Source organism: Ostrea edulis, chromosome 6 (genome assembly GCF_947568905.1).
Source record: "Ostrea edulis chromosome 6, xbOstEdul1.1, whole genome shotgun sequence".
In the NCBI taxonomy this organism is placed as follows: Eukaryota; Metazoa; Mollusca; class Bivalvia; order Ostreida; family Ostreidae; genus Ostrea; species Ostrea edulis.
In genome coordinates, this window is record NC_079169.1 from 13,984,230 (window position 1) to 14,003,170 (window position 18,941).

Consider the following 18,941-nt stretch of genomic DNA (forward strand, 5'->3'; position numbering starts at 1 on the left):
CGCGTGCCTTCAAATTTGATTGGCTAATATTTGAATGTACATATACATTTCTTATGCATGAGAAAAATGGAATGATATTGACATCATAGGTACATAATATGAAAATTTGCAATGTAAGGTGATCAGTTGTACAGAAGCATAATGACACCACATACGGGGGAAATCTGTAACGATCCCCGTTACATTTAGAACTATTATATTGATAAATATGAATTCAGGAAAACGATTTAGTATATTTGTTTTATTGTGCAGTTCTATGCTAAAAATACGTTAATGTCAGTGAATTGAAACGTAAAGAAACAGGGGAAAGCAAAGAATCATGCCAGAAGAATCCATATATTTTTCCTCGCCAGACACGCATTCTTTATTTCCTCTATCATATAGAGCTCACATCTATCATAAACATAGTGAAATGTAAGTTAACGTATGTGTAGGTTCAACCAGGAAACAACAATACTAAACAACTCGAGAAAGTAATCACAGAAGCGTTTTCATTTCTGTGAAGCTCCCACAGCACCGACATCATTCCTTTTCTGAAATGACTCCATTGTCTCTGGATCTGAGAATAGTTTTGACAATGTGCATGGTAACTCGACGTATGTATTCACGGACAGTAAAAATTCCTGAGATGTTCGCGGCGTTTGAATATGTTCGGACAGTCTAAAACGAAATGATGTACGATATCCTGTGAATTTCTTTTACACACATACGTTATTGAGAAATGATTTATACGTGTATCCGGATGTTGAAGGCTTAGTGTCCAGAGCGGATGGAGTGTATGATTATAACATACTTCGGCAAATCGATATAGTTCTGGTAGAACTTCTTCAATCTTCATAAGAAGTATGTATCAGATTGTTAACATACTGGTGCCAGTCTTTGTGGGCATTTCTCTTTTGGGTAACAATTTGTTTTGTACAAATTTGATACACTCTGAATTCATTCATACATATACTTTTCGAATTTTGTTTTCCATGCTTTTATAGCGCACCATATATAATACTAACTGCTGTTAATCATGGAGGATTGAACACTAGTAAACTCACAGTCTGCGAGGCTGTAGCGTGCTTCCAGAGGAAAACAGTTTCACACAGAAATATACTATAACAGAAAACCGAGCAAATATAATACGTACACGCATTACAATTACAGATCTTATCAAGTCTCCGTGATGATGAGTATGTCAGAGAATTATATTTAATGACTGGAGACAATGGTTGAAGAATAACCCTCGAGGACGTGTCTCGGACTCAGGATTAGTAAGCAAGCGTCAACCTTAAACATATCAATTAAATTACAAACCAAAAGAAATCAATATGCAAGAAAATGTGTGATCTCTGGAATATGTTTTGGATATAGTAAGGGACCCAAAGATTGAAATTACTTTGAATTTGGATAAAAGCGAGGAAAACAGAGGCGTTTTGCCCCACCGACCAGCGTTTACTATCCATCAAAGACGCGGTTTTGTACATCATTTATATCTTGCTTTGAAATTGAAATGAATTGATGTGGTTGCCTATGTTTCGTAAATTTACAAATGTAACCAATAATTTTGTTGTAGACCAAACCTTTGATGAAATGAATTCTCATGCATCATTATCGATGTTGTGTGCATGTTCCGAGGTTTAAAGCTTTGATCAGCTACAGAACAGTCACTCTCTGAATTGATCAATTAAACTCTTTTTCCAGTTCCGCAGCTACCCTTTGTTATGAGTTGAAATGATTCTCCGGATTTGGGACTTTTGAAATAATTGGTGAATTATATCACAGTACTTTACAGACACTTTACTACGCTGCACATATTAACCGAAAACTGATACCATAGCATTATGCTATCAGAGCTGTTATGCAAATATATGCATTAAAATGTACCTTCGAATTCAGAATCGGAAACTAGGATGGCACTATCACAACGATTTATAGCTATGACGTATGACCATATCAATATCCTGAAACTATAACCTCCTCAGCTAGGGAATTTGTATGTTTCTGTGCCGGATCTTTATACAGTATCTTACGTAATGCATTGGAGACTAGAGATGTTGCAATCGCCATACCAAGGAGAACAGATGTGAGGTGTCACCTACATGTGTTTTTGTAATACAGATGTAATTAGGCTTATGATGTTAAATCTGAATAGTCAACAACCAGTCTTGACAACTAGTGAATAGTATACAGTTATTGACTAGGTTTGACGACAACAGCTATTTTGTTTGATCCGAGAACTACTCTGTTGTCCAAAGTCGAAGGCAAATCGGTGAATATTTCGCCATAACGTAAACAAAGCAGCAGACCGTAAATCACGTGACTTGCGTAACCAATAAAAAAGGACAGATTATTGTTCGGTTGGTTGGTTTTATATTGTCATTCTCTCACCAGATGGCGCGTTACGCAAGCTTCACATACACCTCTGTCAACGCTTGGAATCACGTGACAATATAATCACATGATATAAACAATCATTCTCCGTTTCCTTTCCTTTAAAAGTTCTGGCAACAGGTGATACATCAGACTCTTTTCATAGCCCACTGGTACTTAAATAATAACTACATATTTACAATTTAAGTGTTTGTCTCTTATTTTACAAGTTTTGTCGTATTTTTACAGCCTTTCTTAAATTTGATTCCATATTTACATTTAAATCTTCACCACGTGAATGGCCTACATTCATACGCATATTACGAAGTAGTTCCAAATTTAGGATCAGAAAATGGCGATTTTAAACAATTTACAGTAAGCATCAATTTAATTGCACCAAAAACATTTCATAATACGACTAAATATTTAGTTCAAAACAAAAATGCTGGATATTAGAAACTTTTACAAGATTTCTGTACAAAGCCGTTGACAGAGGTGTAGTTTGAGGAGCGCACGCACGGAACTCTGGGTAGAGAATGATATATTGTTTGACGTCCCTCTCGAGAATCTTTCACTTATATGGAGACGTCACCATTGCTGGTGAAGGACTGCAAAATTTTGGCCTATGCTCGGCGCGTACGTACGACGGTTGGGCAGGAAGGGGATCTTTATCGTGCCACACCTGCTGTGACACTGGACCTCGATTTTAGTCGCCTTTTACGACAACGACCTATTGTAACTCGGATCCACACGGTGTACTATCGCCCGGTCCACAGGTCCTTAACCGTGGATCAGTCAATATACCACAAGTATGAAAGTTGGTATAACAGTTAAAATATTGGTTCTAATATGAATTAATTCTATATAGGAAAAATAATTAGGTATATAACAAAGTGAATTGTCTCCTGGAATCGTGAAATGTTGCTAGGAGCATTGGTGAATTGCTGCCTGAACAACCTGTGAACTGTCGTCTTGACAACAAATGAATGTAGTGATCGAGCTGTCACCTGGACAACTAGTAAACTGATGCAAAGACAACTACTGATAGAAAATAGTGAGTTGTCGACTTGAAATTCAGTGAATAGCGAACTGTTGCTGTGACAATTAGCCAATAGTGAGCTGTCGCCTAGCCAGGTAGTATCAAATAGTGACAAATAGTGAATAGTGGACTGCCACCTGGACAACTAGTGGATATTGGGCTGTCAGCTGGACAACTAGCGAATAGTGGGCTGTCACCGGGACAATTAGCAAATAGTGGGCTGTCACCGAGATAACTAACGAATAGCGGGCTGTCAGCGGGACAACTAGCAAATAGTGGGCTGTCATCGAGACAACTAGCGAATAGTGGGCTGTCACCGGGACAATTAGCGAATAGTGGGCTGTCACCGGGATAACTAGCGAATAGTGCGCTGTCACCAGGACAATTAGGGAAAAGTAAATTAAACCATCTCCTGGATATCTATCAAATTGTGCTTTGTTGCCTGGACATCCAGTGGACGCAGCTTCTGAGCACTTGGTTACGATTGCGTAAACATTTTTTGCTGACACTACGTTTTTGTTCTAGATCTAATAGATATTATTCTAACTGAAACCTTCTTTAAGAACATGCTTAGTAATTATCGTTATTTTCATAACCACATGAAGGGATAACATTTTCGAGCAATATTGTGATAATGATGGCATTTATCGAGGATTATTTGTACATGTGATGGTTTTTGTGATCTGATTGTGGTGCTGGAGTCGGACATTACATTAGTTGCTTCTAAACGGAGAAAAATCAATAATGCGACTTCAAGATGAATCAAATTTGAAAACGGTGATTGACTTAATTCCAATTACTTTCTTTCAATTTTCAAGTCAATTTATTCACTCTAATCATGTTAAATGGTACATCAGGTACAAAGAATAGATATTATAAATGCACTAAAAATCGTCAGGGGTTGATATATGAGACAGTTATACGTTATGCATGGATGACAGCTAGAAAGGTACATAACATATGTATAAATATAATAGTAAATGAAAAACATATTGGTAATGTCAACATCTGTGTATAAATTCTAAATCAGATAATGTTTTGTACGTTTTTTGTTTGTTTGTTTGGTTTTTTGCGTGGTTTGGGGGGGGGGGGGGGGGGTGAGGGGGGTTGCTTATATTGACTCGGAAATCATTTAATGAAATTTTGTATCAATCAGTTAATGAATATAGAAATACAGAAACAAACTTTAAAATAAACGTCCCATCATGTGAATACTGTTTAGGGAGCGCAAATCTCTGAATTATCTTCATTGTGCAGAATTCAGAGGTTGAAGTGCGGAGGAATTCAGAGGTTGAAGTGCGGAGGAATTCTGAGGTTGAAATGCGGAGGAATTCAGAGGCTGAAGTGCGGAGGAATTAAAGTAAATTGCTAGCTCTGTTGAAGGGTAATCGGCTTTAAGGGACTTGAAAATCATTATACATCATAAAAGTCATGGTCGGATGACGATCGTTTGACATCTTAGCCACCATACGACACATTTTGTCCTTCTGGCACACATAAAATAAAGGAAATAGATCAAAATTACATTCATTCTCTTCAAACATGGAAAAATAGATTCAACATTTATATCTGATGAAAGGAAATACGCAAGCTTCGAGATACGAACTCTTCTGTGTAGGAGGCACATTCAGTATTACTCTGAAATCAAAGGCACTCAACCACTGGACCTATATTTTTTCTTTTTATTCTACATTAAACAAAGATATCTATTTTTCCATTTTAAACTCATTGAAATGTGTACCATCGAAAAATATTCCATTTGGTTGTTTATTTATACATCGAGGGTAAAACATATAGGCCTACACTGAGATAGAAAAAACCCACAACAAACGGTAAAAAATACATTCGCCATTTTCTGATACCACCTCGATATGTTCGCTCTGATTGTAATTTTAAAAAAAGATTGGACGAATTATACTCAATGTCCCCTCTAATGTCCCGTGTAGGCCGTAATTTGTATGTGTACTTATTAAAATAAACTAGATGAATACCCGCGAAATCACAATATTAGCGTATCCATCACTTTACTCTCTCTCTCTCTCTCTCTCTCTCTCTCTCTCTCTCTCTCTCTCTCTCTCTCTCTCTCTGGGTTTCTCGACAAGGAAAGGAGATTTTTAATTAATTTCACAATAATTACTTATCAAGTAAATTTCAATCATAGATTACGGACTTCACCTATATACATGTATGGTGCTAGTGTAACGTGTAATGTGGGATCAAACCACGGATAATAATTTTTCTTAAACGTTTCCTACGTTTCTAAATGATTGCATTAAACTATAGTTCTAAACAATGATAATAAATCAATTTGAATCAAACACTGTGATTATTTCCTTATTGATTTATTATATGATTTTCCTCTAACTATTCTTTGCCTAGTTTAATCACTCGTGTTTCAGCCTCTGGTCTGAAACCACTGTTTCAAACTACAAGTTTCAACCCTTTATTTATTTGAGCATTTGCTCCCGGGCTATCTTCTGAAGGAATAATGTCTCAAATGGTCCACCCGCAGTAATTTGAGGTCCCGCATATGAGACAATAAACCTTACCTAAATTCTGGATGTGAGATACGATCTTCTCTCTTCTCCGTCTACAAAACGTTTGAGACAATGTACAACACACAAGGAATAGCTAATCATTGACAAGACTTTGATTGACCCTGATTGCCTCATTTACATAATCAAAGGAATTTTCATTACACTAGCAGTAAGCGTTTCGGAGCTGATTCAAGACTAAAATCACGGATTGAAGAAACGAATAGGCAAATTTTATTTAGTCAACAATTATCAAAACTTATTTCTTCAGTAAGATCAAAATAAAGCATCGATAGACATAACTACTATTTCGGATTTAATGCATATTGTATTAGTTTTAAGTTGTCATTTTGTAAAAAAATAAATAAATAAATGAATAAATTAAAAAATAAAAATAAATCGCCCCGCCAAAGCATGTCCACCCTTTTAATATCTTTTTGCTATTTCAGAGTAGTTTTAAAAAAACGAAAGTAGGCTTTTAATTAATGTCACGATAATTACTAATCAAGTAAAATTCAATTATATATAGCTTACGGACTTCACTTCATATATCAATCAATATCAAAGTTACATGCATACAATGACCTCACAGATGTATGTTTACCTAATCACACACTGTTTGACAATGATGACATTGAAGAATGATATAAATTGCATTTACCCGGTACTTCTTTATGCAGATGACACTGTTACATATGCAGGATCGCCTTGATAATTACTCTCAGGTTTTAATTAATGTCATGTATCTATTCTATCAGACATGGAATTCGCAAGTTAATACTAATGTCATATTTTCAAAAAAGAAACTAGAAGTTACTTTCAATATAATGTTATCTTCTCTAGAAAGGGTTAATTGAAAGCCGGCAGAAAACCCCGAACCTCTAGAATTTATCCCGAAATAGAAGACAACAATGGTCAGATTCAAAATGACCCAAATAGTGTAGCGGAAGTCTTTTCTTCTCATTTTGAAAAAATTTACAGTCCTTTAGAAGAGGAACATTTTGATTCTAACTTTAAATACGAAGTTGAGAATAATATTAGCAACATTATAAAAGAATGTGAGGTTGATGTTAGTGACTTACCGGGTGGTAATATAGTACTGGAAGAACTTACACCAATTATAAATAATCTAAAGTTACGGAAAGCACCTGGCCATGATTCACTAACAAATGAACATATTATTCACGGAGGTAAAATTCTTACTCTCTGTCTTCTGAAAATGTTCAATGCAGTCATAGCCTGCGGTAATATTCCCCATGAATGGAAGCGCGGCTTAATAGTTCCATTGTATAAAGGTGGAGACAAATCGAAAGCCGCATGCAACAGTTATAGGCCTATATCTCTTTTGCCCTGCTTTTTTAAAATACTTGAGAAAATAATTCTATCTCGTATCTCAAACTCAACTCTTGTATCAAAACATTTCCCAAATGCTCAACAACAAGGTTTTCAAAAATATCTAGGTTGTTTAACCGCGTCGTTTAATTTACAAGAGACAATTTTTCATAATATAGAACAAGGCAACAATGTCTATGTTAGCTTTTTGGATAGCAGTAAGGCTTTTGATACTGTTTGGAGGGATGGCCTCATGTTAAAGCTTTACAAACTTGGAATAAAAGGTAAAACCTGGTCACTGATTAATAACTGTCATAAAGGAACATCTAGCTCTATTGTTGTAAATCAAACTCAATCTAGATGGTTCTCTGTTGATCAAGGTGTAAGATAAGGTGGTGTTTTGTCTACATTTTTATATCTTGTTTATATTAACGATCTTGTTGATGAATTAGAGCTAAGTAGTCCTAATACAGGTATCCTTAATGTTATGAGCAGCTGTCCCTCATTGGCAGATGATATATCCTGCATTGGATTATCCCCAATGGCCCTCCAAAACTTGTTAGATATTGCATACGCATATTCGAATAAATGGCGATTTTCCTTCAATGCGTCAAAATCGTGCGTGGTGAAATTCCGTGGTAAGAGGAGTAAAATGGATAACAACTTTCCTTGGCATCTGGGACAATCATCGATTCCATGTGAAGAATCCTATAACCACCTAGGTATCGTGATTCATCACAAATTCCAACTTTCTGAAAGAATAGGAAGAGCCTGCGAAAAGGGCAGAAAATCCTTTTTTGCACTATCTGACATTGGATCCCATTTTCTCAACCCAATGACGGTATCTCATTTATATAAAACAATCGTTATGCCTACAGTACTTTATGGATGCGAACTCTGGAATAATATGACCTGTTCAGACCGCCAAAACCTTTGTATTTTTCAACATTTTGTGTGCAAAAAATCTCTAAATTTACCAAAATTATGCAGATCCGATATATGTGAGTCACTTTTTGATGTATTGCCCATCAGCGCAGAAATAGATACAAGAAAACTACTGTTCTTAGGAAGGCTCTGTCGAATGGACATAAACACTCTACCAAAGAAAATATTCTTGACTCGATTATTTTCTTACTGGCAAAACCTTTCAGAAGTCCAATATGGTTTTATTCCAGATATCATTCAAACCTTGCAAACATACAATCTTACCAATGATATAAGTACATGGCTTGACAACGGATTCTTCCCAGATAAGTTATCCTGGAAAAGGATATCCAGAAATACCGTATCATTGTATCACCAAGACCAGCGGCAATTGAGGATGAACAGTCCGGATTTCCATTTATTCAGACAAATATTTTCAGATATAAAACCTGCCACAATTTGGAAATTAGGTAACATTGAACTTTGCAAATTCATATGAAAAATATATACAGGTATGCATGTAAATGGCCTTGTTCATTTCTGTCATTTATGTGGTAATTCGTTCATGGATGTTTTCTGTCACTCGTCTTGTTTGTGTCTAAGTACCGTCAGCATACGAGAACAGTGGTGGAACGCCATCGCTAATAACTTCAGTGTCGAACTGTGTGCAGAACTCTGTGGGCTCTCGGAATTTGAATGGTACCTTGTTCTTCTTGGTGGCCAAATATCTACACCTTTAAATAAGATGGACGCCACATCATTCCGTCTGCTGAACTTTAAATTGGTGCGCAGCACTTCAGCCCTATACTACAGATGCTCACTGCAGTAAATATATCTATATTAAATATGCTTTGGCTTTAAAAGGGACAGCTGCTACCATATGTACTCATATGTTGAGGTGTACAACTAAGAATATCCTATTCTTTTCTATTTTTGTTTATATTGTGTACATAATGTGTTTTTCTCTTTTCTTTCTTTCTTTGTATGTACATGTATTTGTAATTATATTGATGTAAATGTATTTTCTTCATAATCTCCTAAAGGAGGAAATAAAGTATGAATGAATGAATGAAAGAAAACTTTATCCGCCTATTGATATTCTCTTGAAATTATTTGATATCACCCATTTCTTTGTATGTTTCTGAAGTATGGGTTATGAAAATCATGATAGTATTGAATCATTACATTTAGAGTTTTGTGAGTATAATATGAAGGTGAAATTGTGCAGTTCAAATTGTATTGTAAATGGAGATCTTGGGCGAGTACCCATATCAAACTCTATAAGGGCAAGGCTAATTGGGTTATGGGAACAAACAAGAAAAAATTTCACGGAGACTTCATGGCATCAGGTATAGGCTAGATGTTGCTGATGCGTATCATTGTAAACTGTTGAATTGTGTTTAAGATGTTTTGATTACAAGTGATTATGATACAGGTAATTGTTGGAGAGAGAATTAGCTGCATGATCTCTCCCTCTGCGATGTAGTTTCATGTGACAGCTTGTGAATCATTCGTTTAGTGTTTTGGGTCCCATTCAAGAACTTTTCTTTCATGTAGAGACAGCTGTTGGTAAAGAACCACACTTTTGACCTATGTGTGGTGATCAAAAACCTCAATAGTGATGCTTCTTTACCATGAGATGGCCTTTTACCGGGACATGAGACTTGATACCGGGACACAAGACCTGCTACCGGGACACGAGACTTGATACCGGGACACAAGACCTGCTACCGGGACACGAGACTTGATACCGGGACACGAGACCTGGGCTGCATTCAAGATTGTAGCGGCTAGCCAAGCTGCTAGGTTAGATATCTAGGTATATTGAACGCACTGTATGAATTAACGCTTGTTATCCCTACGTAGGGCTAGCCTAGCACATCGCTCAAGATCGTAGCACTACCGAGCCCTACGTAGCCGCTACGATCTTGAACGCAGCCCTGGCACCAGGACACGAGACTTGCTACCTGGACACGAGACCTGCGGTCCGAAGGGCGTGTGACCTTCCCTTCTTGCTGAGTCATGTGAGTGCTTGGCGAAGGAACGGACACTACCCAGGTTAAATTATGTCTTTGATCTGACGCGGCTCTCGGACTGAGAATCGAACATAAGACCTACTACATGTAGTTGCAAAGCGACCAAACCACACGGCTGATTTTTAAATATCCAACATTCGCTTGTCCAGTCTCACCTAAAACAATGGACTGTTTACAGCTTAAAACTCTTGTCAAATTACTCCCAACTTTATTCATAAATTCACGGATTTTACTGTTTACATAAAACGGTATTACCGACTTGTCGTGATTACTGCAATTTAAATTTCACAGTTTTGGCAAGCAGTGAAAATACTAAGTGAAAATCAAATAAATATACAGTATTTTTATCAAAAATAATTTTAGATTAAATCAATTTATTGATTTAATAACGTCCCTTTATAAAACCTATATCAGTGTCTAAATAAAGCTGGCGTTATAACGGTAGACATGGATCGATGCTATCGTTCCTCTGGTGTGAAGCACACCGTAGTATGCTCTTGTCAAATATTTGCAAATGCAAGACAAAAATGTAATTATCATATCATTGTATTTGGCAAACTCACTGTTGTTCTTGTTAAGTATGACACAAATTTCCCTAAAGCTGATTGATTGCTGACAATGTAGTAAAATCAAGATCAATATTTATCATTTTTTCCAAATAATGTGCACAATGAGATACCCCCGCCCGAGTTGCCTCTTATCATAACGATAAATTAATCTCGTAAGCCTCCACACTGAATCACAAGGATTTGGATGTTGCATATTAATTTTATGAAATGACGACATATGCTCATCACTTCATTCCCCTCTCCATGAACGATTTATATTGATTTCTTTGTTTGAATTATATCTTTACATTGTATATATCTAAACTCCTGGGGCTAAGCCTCGTTGTGAAAAGGTCACCAGTTTTCACCCCATGTACATCAAATAACGTGTAAAATATCTGATTAAAATTCAAAATACTGGGATTTTTTTATGAATTTCATTTCCATTTGCTGTGCTATAAATAAAACACACAGACCACAGGCAATGGCATCGCTTGGGGACGAATTTACTATTAAAGAAGTAAATTCGACCCCAAGCGATGCAACAGCCTGTGATACCGACATATATATAATAGTATATCGATGGTTCCAGACCAAACCTTTAGACATTTTAAATTTTGTTTCTAAGATATTCCAGATACATGTACTTGTTTTAATAAATTGCAAAGATTTTCTATCAGTAATAGAAAATGGTTTCACTGCGCGTATTAGAAAAACACGATTTTACAAACCAATATCTATGGCAAGCCCTTTTACTATTTATTCGTAAAATAAGATCTCTTTTAGTTAAAGAGATATATCAGTAAGTTAGAGAGATATCTTTTTACGCTTGGGAGATATCTCTTTAACCAAAAGAGATACCTCTTTAAACAAAAGAGATATCTTTTGTTTAAAGAGATATCTCTTTACGCTTGGGAGATATCTCTTTCTCTTTGAGAGATATCTCTCAAAGCTAAAGAGATATCTCTCAAAGAGAAAGAGATATCTCCCAAGCGTAAAGAGATATCTCTCTATCAATGTAAAAAGAGATATCTCCTTAAGTTAGAGAGATATCTCTTTAAATTTTCAAAAAGAGATATCTCTTTAACCTAAAGAGATATCTCTTTAGATTTTCCCCCGGTGATCATAATTACTTCTCCCTGTTGCATTGTCATTGAAATGATGTAACGATATTTTTTAACCAAGCAAAATACTTCTAGTGTACAAATGGTGGGAAAGGTTGAAGAGGTAGTTGGGGTAACATTATCAAGTTGCCGAGAGGCGAAATCTAGTCTAGCACGCATATTTCATCAATTCATTGTGTTTGTTTTTTGCTACCTGTATACATTCTACATGCGGTAAAAGCAAAATCTTCGCCCGGGATTGCAGCCATCAGGGTGTTGCTAAAACACGGAACGGAAAACGGAACGGAATTTAAGAATTAGAATGATTAATGTAGATAAGATAACGGTAAAAATCGGATGGGGGTGTCATTTTGATTAAAATCAACAATTTGGGAATTGTTTACAAGCGATCAAACAACTTTATCTTAAAATTTTACATCATAAATTGATGAAGCGAATTTAGTTAAACGTTAGTATAAGAATTTACAAAGCATTTTACGAGAATTTTGAAATTTCGGCATTGACAGAGGTGTTAGCGAGCAGTGACACCTATGGGTAGAAAATGAAAAGAACACACGTGGTTTATACCGCCCTCCCCGTGGCAAAACACATGTACATGTATTTACACATAATACTGTATATGTGTATGTGTGTACTTACAACAGGGGGTGTAAAACAATAATAATTCATTATCTTATTTAGTCAATAAATTAAACATCTTGTGTTTGATTTATTATTTTTTAACTAACAGGAGACTTAGTAACCGCAGCACTCCAATCCTAAATAGGGAGGACTTCTGGCAGTTAATTTCTAAACTAAATACTTGTATAGCTTAACATTTGGATTAATTCAATTCCATTCAAGCATAAATTCTGTGTTAGCTTTTTCATATATCATGAAATAAATCTGTTAATTCCTCTTACTATTGGTCGTAAACTTCACCCTAGTTACATGTAACATTGGTTTTGTTTCAATCTTTCTTTCGCGCTGTATCTCTTCAGTTTCAACATTTATCCGCAGGATATCGGTAAATGTACGAACGTTCACACATAGATTCATCCCAAATGAGGCAAAACTTTTTTCTACACAGGACCTGTGCGCTTTAAAATTTGATGTGATACATAAATGTATATTGTACCAGGTGTAGAACTAAATTCAAATTCAGTTATCTTAAACATATGTAGTTCGATTAAAAAAAAGCACGTTCGATTTAAAAAGGCTATGTTTGGGGGAAATTGTTCAAAAAATTATTTTATCTTTTACAATGTTGTTTTGGGGGGTGTACATTTCATTCATTGGATGGGCTCTTAAAACCGTTTCTTACGATACCCGCCAGAATAAAGTAATAGGATTTGAAAGGGGGTTCAATTATAATTCAAGTCTTTTTCAGTATGTTATCTTATTTATTTTTTCTTCATGGATGATACCAACAGGCGTTTGCTTGATATTTTTAATAAAAAAATGACTATGCAAATTATTAAGCAAGCGCCTGTTGGTACATCCATCTACAAAATACACCGTGTAAAAATACATAATAATGCATTAGTATGAGGTATCAATATGAAATGGTGAATTCTGAGGATGACTTCCTGTTCTCTCTGTGATTTCTGCGTCCCTTGTTCATAATAAGCCTTTTGATTTTGCAAAATGCTGAACTCTTCATAATATAACATAATATATTTTCCGTTTTCCGTTCCTCGTTTTAGCAACACCCCAGCCAATCATGGTAAGATTTGCTTTGGCGGGCTTCTGTTTTAGGGAGAATTACTTAAGTATTCAAACTAATAAAAATATTGGAAAGAGATATCTCTTTCTCTTTGAGAGATATCTCTTTTTCAACTATTAAAAAGATCTCTTATACTTTGAGAGATATCTCTCTAGGAATCTTAGAGAGATATCTCTTTAAGTGAAGGAGATATCTCTCAAATAAGTAAAAGAGATATCTTTCACAGTAAAAGAGATATCTCTTTAAGTGAAAGAGATATCTCTCTAATTGAAAGAGATATCTCTTATAGTATAAGAGATATCTCTCTAAGTGAAAGAGATATCTCTCTAAGTGAAAGAGATATCTCTTTAAGTGTAAGAGATATCTCTAAAAGTAAAAGATATATCTAAGTGAAAGAGATATCTCTCTAAATGAAAGATATCTCTCTAAGTGAAAGAGATATATCTTTTTTAGAGAGATATCTCTTAAGAGATATCTCTCATTTTAAAGAGATATCTCTTAAAATAAGAGATATTTCTTTAATTTAAAGAGATATCTTATTTTTCGAATAAATAGTAAAAGGGCTTGCCATAAATATTTCTTTTTTAAAATAAATCAAAATGTGGAGAATTTTTGTAATCATTCTTCACCAAAATCTTTCGAGTCATTGCTAATAATTGTTCTCAGAAACAAAGTTATCGTTTTATCTTGATGAATATCCTATAGAAAACATAATACAAGTGTAATTCATTTGTTATCAGACATTAAAGACTTTTTTTCCTGATAACACTTCACAAAGACTTAGTGCATAGCCAAAAAATAAAATTAATTTCTCCCCTCTAATTCAACCAACTATATCGTAAATGTAGCGGAAGTCACAGGCTGAATGGAAGATAGTCTAAATGTTCGCAATGGTACTATGATAACTCACTTCTATTTTGTGAATCTTTACAACTGTCGAGGCGACAGCCTTGTCAGAATCAATAGTTTTGCAAATATACACAATTATTCACGAGAATCTTATTTTTCGCGCCAAGCAGCACCGGGAATGTTTGTGAAGTTCCCATGAATGAAGAGGAATTTGCAGTATGATGGATAGATCGTGTAAGTTTCAATTCAGGGATGTAGGATATATCAGTTGTTCTTCGTAAAAGGAGGGATTGACAGTTATTTGGGAAAACTTCATAATTAGAACTATTTTTAGCATATTGTACATATATAATAGATTAAGCTTACCATAATTACAGGCGTCTTTAATGTCCATGTTTAATGAATTTGATAGACTACCCCAATGTTGGTACATTCTATTAAAGTTCTATCAGTGATATCGACTTTTTAAAGTTCATACCAATGATTTTAAAAATGTGACGCATTACAAAATTAATGTTTGTCTACTTACCGTAAATTAGCGAAACACAGAGAGCAACCAAGCGTAAACAACATGGTACTGCAGAGATGAGGATCACTAAATTGGTGATTTTCTTCAAGACAGGGTCACTAAAAGTGGAATATATTCTCAGAACTTTCGCAGTTCCCACAATAACAACAAAGAAACATACAATAATACCAATTAATTTAAAAATTTCGGGAGCATCCATGACTTTGACCATTCGTAACACAGCAGTCAGCTGTTCTGACGCGAAGCTCTTCCGCTGCAAATTGTTCGTGGGCGCTCGCGGATTCCTTGGTATCGGTCGATATATGTACCAACTCTTGCACAGACACATGCCATGTAGCTGTTTTATTTATAAACTTTGTTTTAGAAACTACATGTATAAAGTTTGTATGCGCTTGCTCTGCAGATATCTAATTGTTTATAACAATTTAAAAGTACCAATTAACATTTTTGTAAAAAAAAAATAAAATAAAACTCAAAAAGCTGCTTGTTGCACTCTCTGTTTAGCAATTTTCTACGAATGTCATGAGAAGACACAATTAAAAAAGAAAAAGAAAACGGAAGCTTTATAATAATCCATTCCGTATGATTCAAACAATTTATAGAATGGAAGAGCATATTCTCGTCACACTTTCTAATTCACTGTTGTTTTTGCTCCGGGTTAGAGCGAGGTCCTCAGTACCCCTTACTTGTCGTAAGAAGCGACTAAATGGGGCGGTCCTTTACAGGAGGCCGCAAAAACTGAGGCCATGTCTCACAACAGGTGTGGCACGATAAAAATCTCTCCCTGCTCAAAGGCCGTAAGCGCCGAACATAGGCATAAATTTTGCAACCCTACACCGGCAATGGTGACGTCTCCATACGAGTGAAAGATTCTCGAGAGGACGTTAAACAATATTCAATCAATAAATCAAATCTATACACTACTATGTAATATGAAAGCAACAGACGCAAAAGAAATATTTCAAAAATACTGCGATGAAAATTGAGGTGTTTTGAGAATTATGTTTGGAGACTATGGAGAACTTTCGAATGGACGCCATTATTTGTGTCACGGATGGCTTTTCTACTTGTGACATTACTGAAGTTTTGCAAACTGAACATGTTTTATCCAAGCTTTCATTTTCAGTTAATTTTATGGTCACCATTGAATGTGTCCCAATATTCAGTGATTTGTTTATTTTCAGATTGATTATTTGATTTTATCCATACTGCGCATGTCAATTTTAAGAAGGAATACTACACCAAAGAAATTCGATTGGACGAAAAGTGATTAGTATGCACACTATTTTGAAATTGAAAACTTTCAAATTTAATTGTTTAAAAATGCAGTCGAAGTAGAAAGTACTGTGGGGGAAAAATTGGAAGGCCCACTGAACTCGAACCCGCGATCTACATTTTAAAAAGGAATAGACAGCCATTACGACGATTTAGTACACCCCCTTAAAAGTCAGAGGTTTGGCCATCAGTGTATGTCAGCTAACATCCCAGACTGTACTCGTCAATGCTGGTACCGGACATCCATGACTGTACCTGCACACTAATGTCAAAGTCGGAATGCCAGAGCAAGATTTTCCGAAATGTTTAAACTTCTAGTATATATGTTAATAATTACGGATGGTTTTTTAATGAAAAATACCCCATGTGTAAATATTAAGAAAAGAAGGCTGATTTCTAATAAATCTATTGTATAGAAAGTTGTGATCGCCAAAAGGTAATATTTACTGGTGGGTGAAAATATCGAGGAAAATGTATCATAGACTCTAGACAAAGAGAATAAATCTAATTTCTATGCGTAAATCCATTGTATAGATCGCCATATTCGCTAACAGAAACATTTACAACAGTAGTCAAAACACACAAGTAAACCAGATATTATCCAAGTTTCTTTTATCGATACGAAGAAACAGGAAATTGAAATCAGAGTCTACATTATTCATCTCTGTACGGTACCTGTCCTGAAATCATAAGATATTTTTCATCCATGAGTGTACATTGTGAGTGTGCCTCATACAAAATCTACGACTTAATTAAAGGGAACATAGGGTCAAAAATCAAATTTTGATATGTGAAAACTGGTACCATGCAGACAACAAAATCTAGCATAGAAAAAATAATTGCTGCTGATAACAAGATTTAATCTGTCATTTACACTGAAAACTGAGCTGAATGGGAGAATCTCTTATCATGGCGGCTGATGACGTGTATGCGGCAATTCATTACAACTGCTGTGCCTAGCACTAAATGGGTTACAGAGTATCTATGATCTAAATGTCGGGAGTTCAAGCGAAATTTTGCACTGTGGTCAAAGGAAAAGGAATACATGTATCTACCTTTTAGCATCCCTGATCTCCCCCCAAAACTATGAACATTGTGCAATAATTGGATACATAACCTTGGAAACGAATCTTTTGTTTTTGAACGGCATTTTGAGAAAGAGTCTTTTAAAGAGGATATCAGGGTAAGTACCAGTTATATTTGCTTTTTACTCAGTAAATACTAATAATTCTTAATGTATATAACCAGAGTTTATTTACAACAAACTTTTACTTATATAATAATTTTCTAATTTAATCTATCCTTATCCAGTGGACATTTTGTACAGGCTAAATATGAAGGGATGGGTAAACACTGCTTTTTAAATATTCAAAGTTAAATTAATATCTATTTAAGTTAAGATATTGGGATACACACCAAAACCTATTAAAAAGAAGATGCAGTAACTAAAATATTTGATGGCAGCAAGCCTAAGAAATAAGAGAAAATAGCTCAAAAAGATGAGGAAAAGCAGGATACATGTAATACTTTCAAAAATCATCACAGCACTAGCACATTTTGTATTATACTATTGTTTTTAAAGAAATTGAAAATGTACAAGTAAACAAATGAAGTATAGTATATATGAAGTATAGTATATATGAAGTAAGTATATATAATTGATTAGTCATTATTTTTCAGCTAATCCATTTTCTTTTGGAAACCAATGAAAACTCTCATGTGCAGAACCTATTGACCAACCTGGACTATCAGCATCTAAGGAAACAGGTAATTTGATGCACTTCTCTATTAAATGATTAACAAAGTTTTACAACCAAGGTCATTTTAATTCCCCCTGTGCAGTTAATCTTTCAAGTCTTGACATTTACGTGGCAATTACTGCAGGGGTGTAGTGATAATCAACTGATTTGTGCTGTATACAGGTTCACATTGTAAGATTCTCTTGTAAACAGATGTACTAATAAATTAGAAAGAGAGAAAACTACTATGAAAAATAAACTCTTTGTTGTGTGAAATACATGTACATGCACTTTCATGAAAATTCATTACTAAAGTTATGAATTAATGGTTTGATTTCATTTTTATATTTTCAGCTCAATGAAGACATGAATAGTGACAAAAATATCCCACTCTCAATCCATATTGAAGAATAAATCAACTTTGTGCAACATATACAGATAGAATTGCCCAGTCATTGTCCATCATATGTGCTAAGGAATGTTCAAGTGAAGAATGAAGAAGTGAAGATAATGAACAATCCTGTATAAAGAATACAAAATTAAAAGTTTAAGAATTAAGAGTGTCGTTTTCATCAATTTATCCCAATGCACTAGTGTTTTCATTTGAATCTGCTAATAATTCCTCTTCATTATAATCAGGCTCATATTGATATCATTTGCAGTCAGACATGATCAGATGCTTTCACTGAGAGGCAATTGCCCGGTATACGTCATAAACAGATGGGATTGTGGGAAATATCTTAAAGAGCGATAACTTTATCTTGCAAAATGGCAGCCTCCAGCAGATGATGTGTAGCTATATTTAATAGCCGATTTCTACACAACAGATTACAATCAAATGGAAATAACCAGTGGACTTAATTACTAAATATTTAGTATTTGAAATGTGAAAATATTTTTTTATACCCTACGTTCCCTTTAATCTGTCCTGTATTGACAACGTACGTAC

At 35.1% G+C, this 18,941-nt stretch overlaps 1 protein-coding gene and 1 long non-coding RNA gene across 3 annotated transcripts in view; one reads left to right on the plus strand and one right to left on the minus strand.

Annotated features, from left to right (window-relative positions):
- Positions 1 to 15,870, minus strand: part of LOC125647502 (uncharacterized) — a 41,673-nt gene extending 25,803 nt beyond the window's left edge. Inside the window, exon 1 of the mRNA XM_048874187.2 lies at positions 14,979 to 15,870. Coding sequence (XP_048730144.1) covers positions 14,979 to 15,306 — 328 coding nt within the window. The 5' untranslated portion in view covers positions 15,307 to 15,870. The remainder of the gene's footprint in view (positions 1 to 14,978) is intronic.
- Positions 15,871 to 17,028: 1,158 nt separating this feature from the next.
- Positions 17,029 to 18,550, plus strand: LOC130047154 (uncharacterized). Of its 2 annotated transcripts, XR_008796196.1 has the most exons (3): positions 17,029 to 17,436; positions 17,934 to 18,020; positions 18,347 to 18,550. It is a non-coding gene; the product is annotated as an uncharacterized LOC130047154 (long non-coding RNA). The 2 variants fall into 2 exon arrangements; XR_008796195.1 differs by having other exon boundaries at positions 17,029 to 18,020.
- Positions 18,551 to 18,941: the final 391 nt, after the last annotated feature.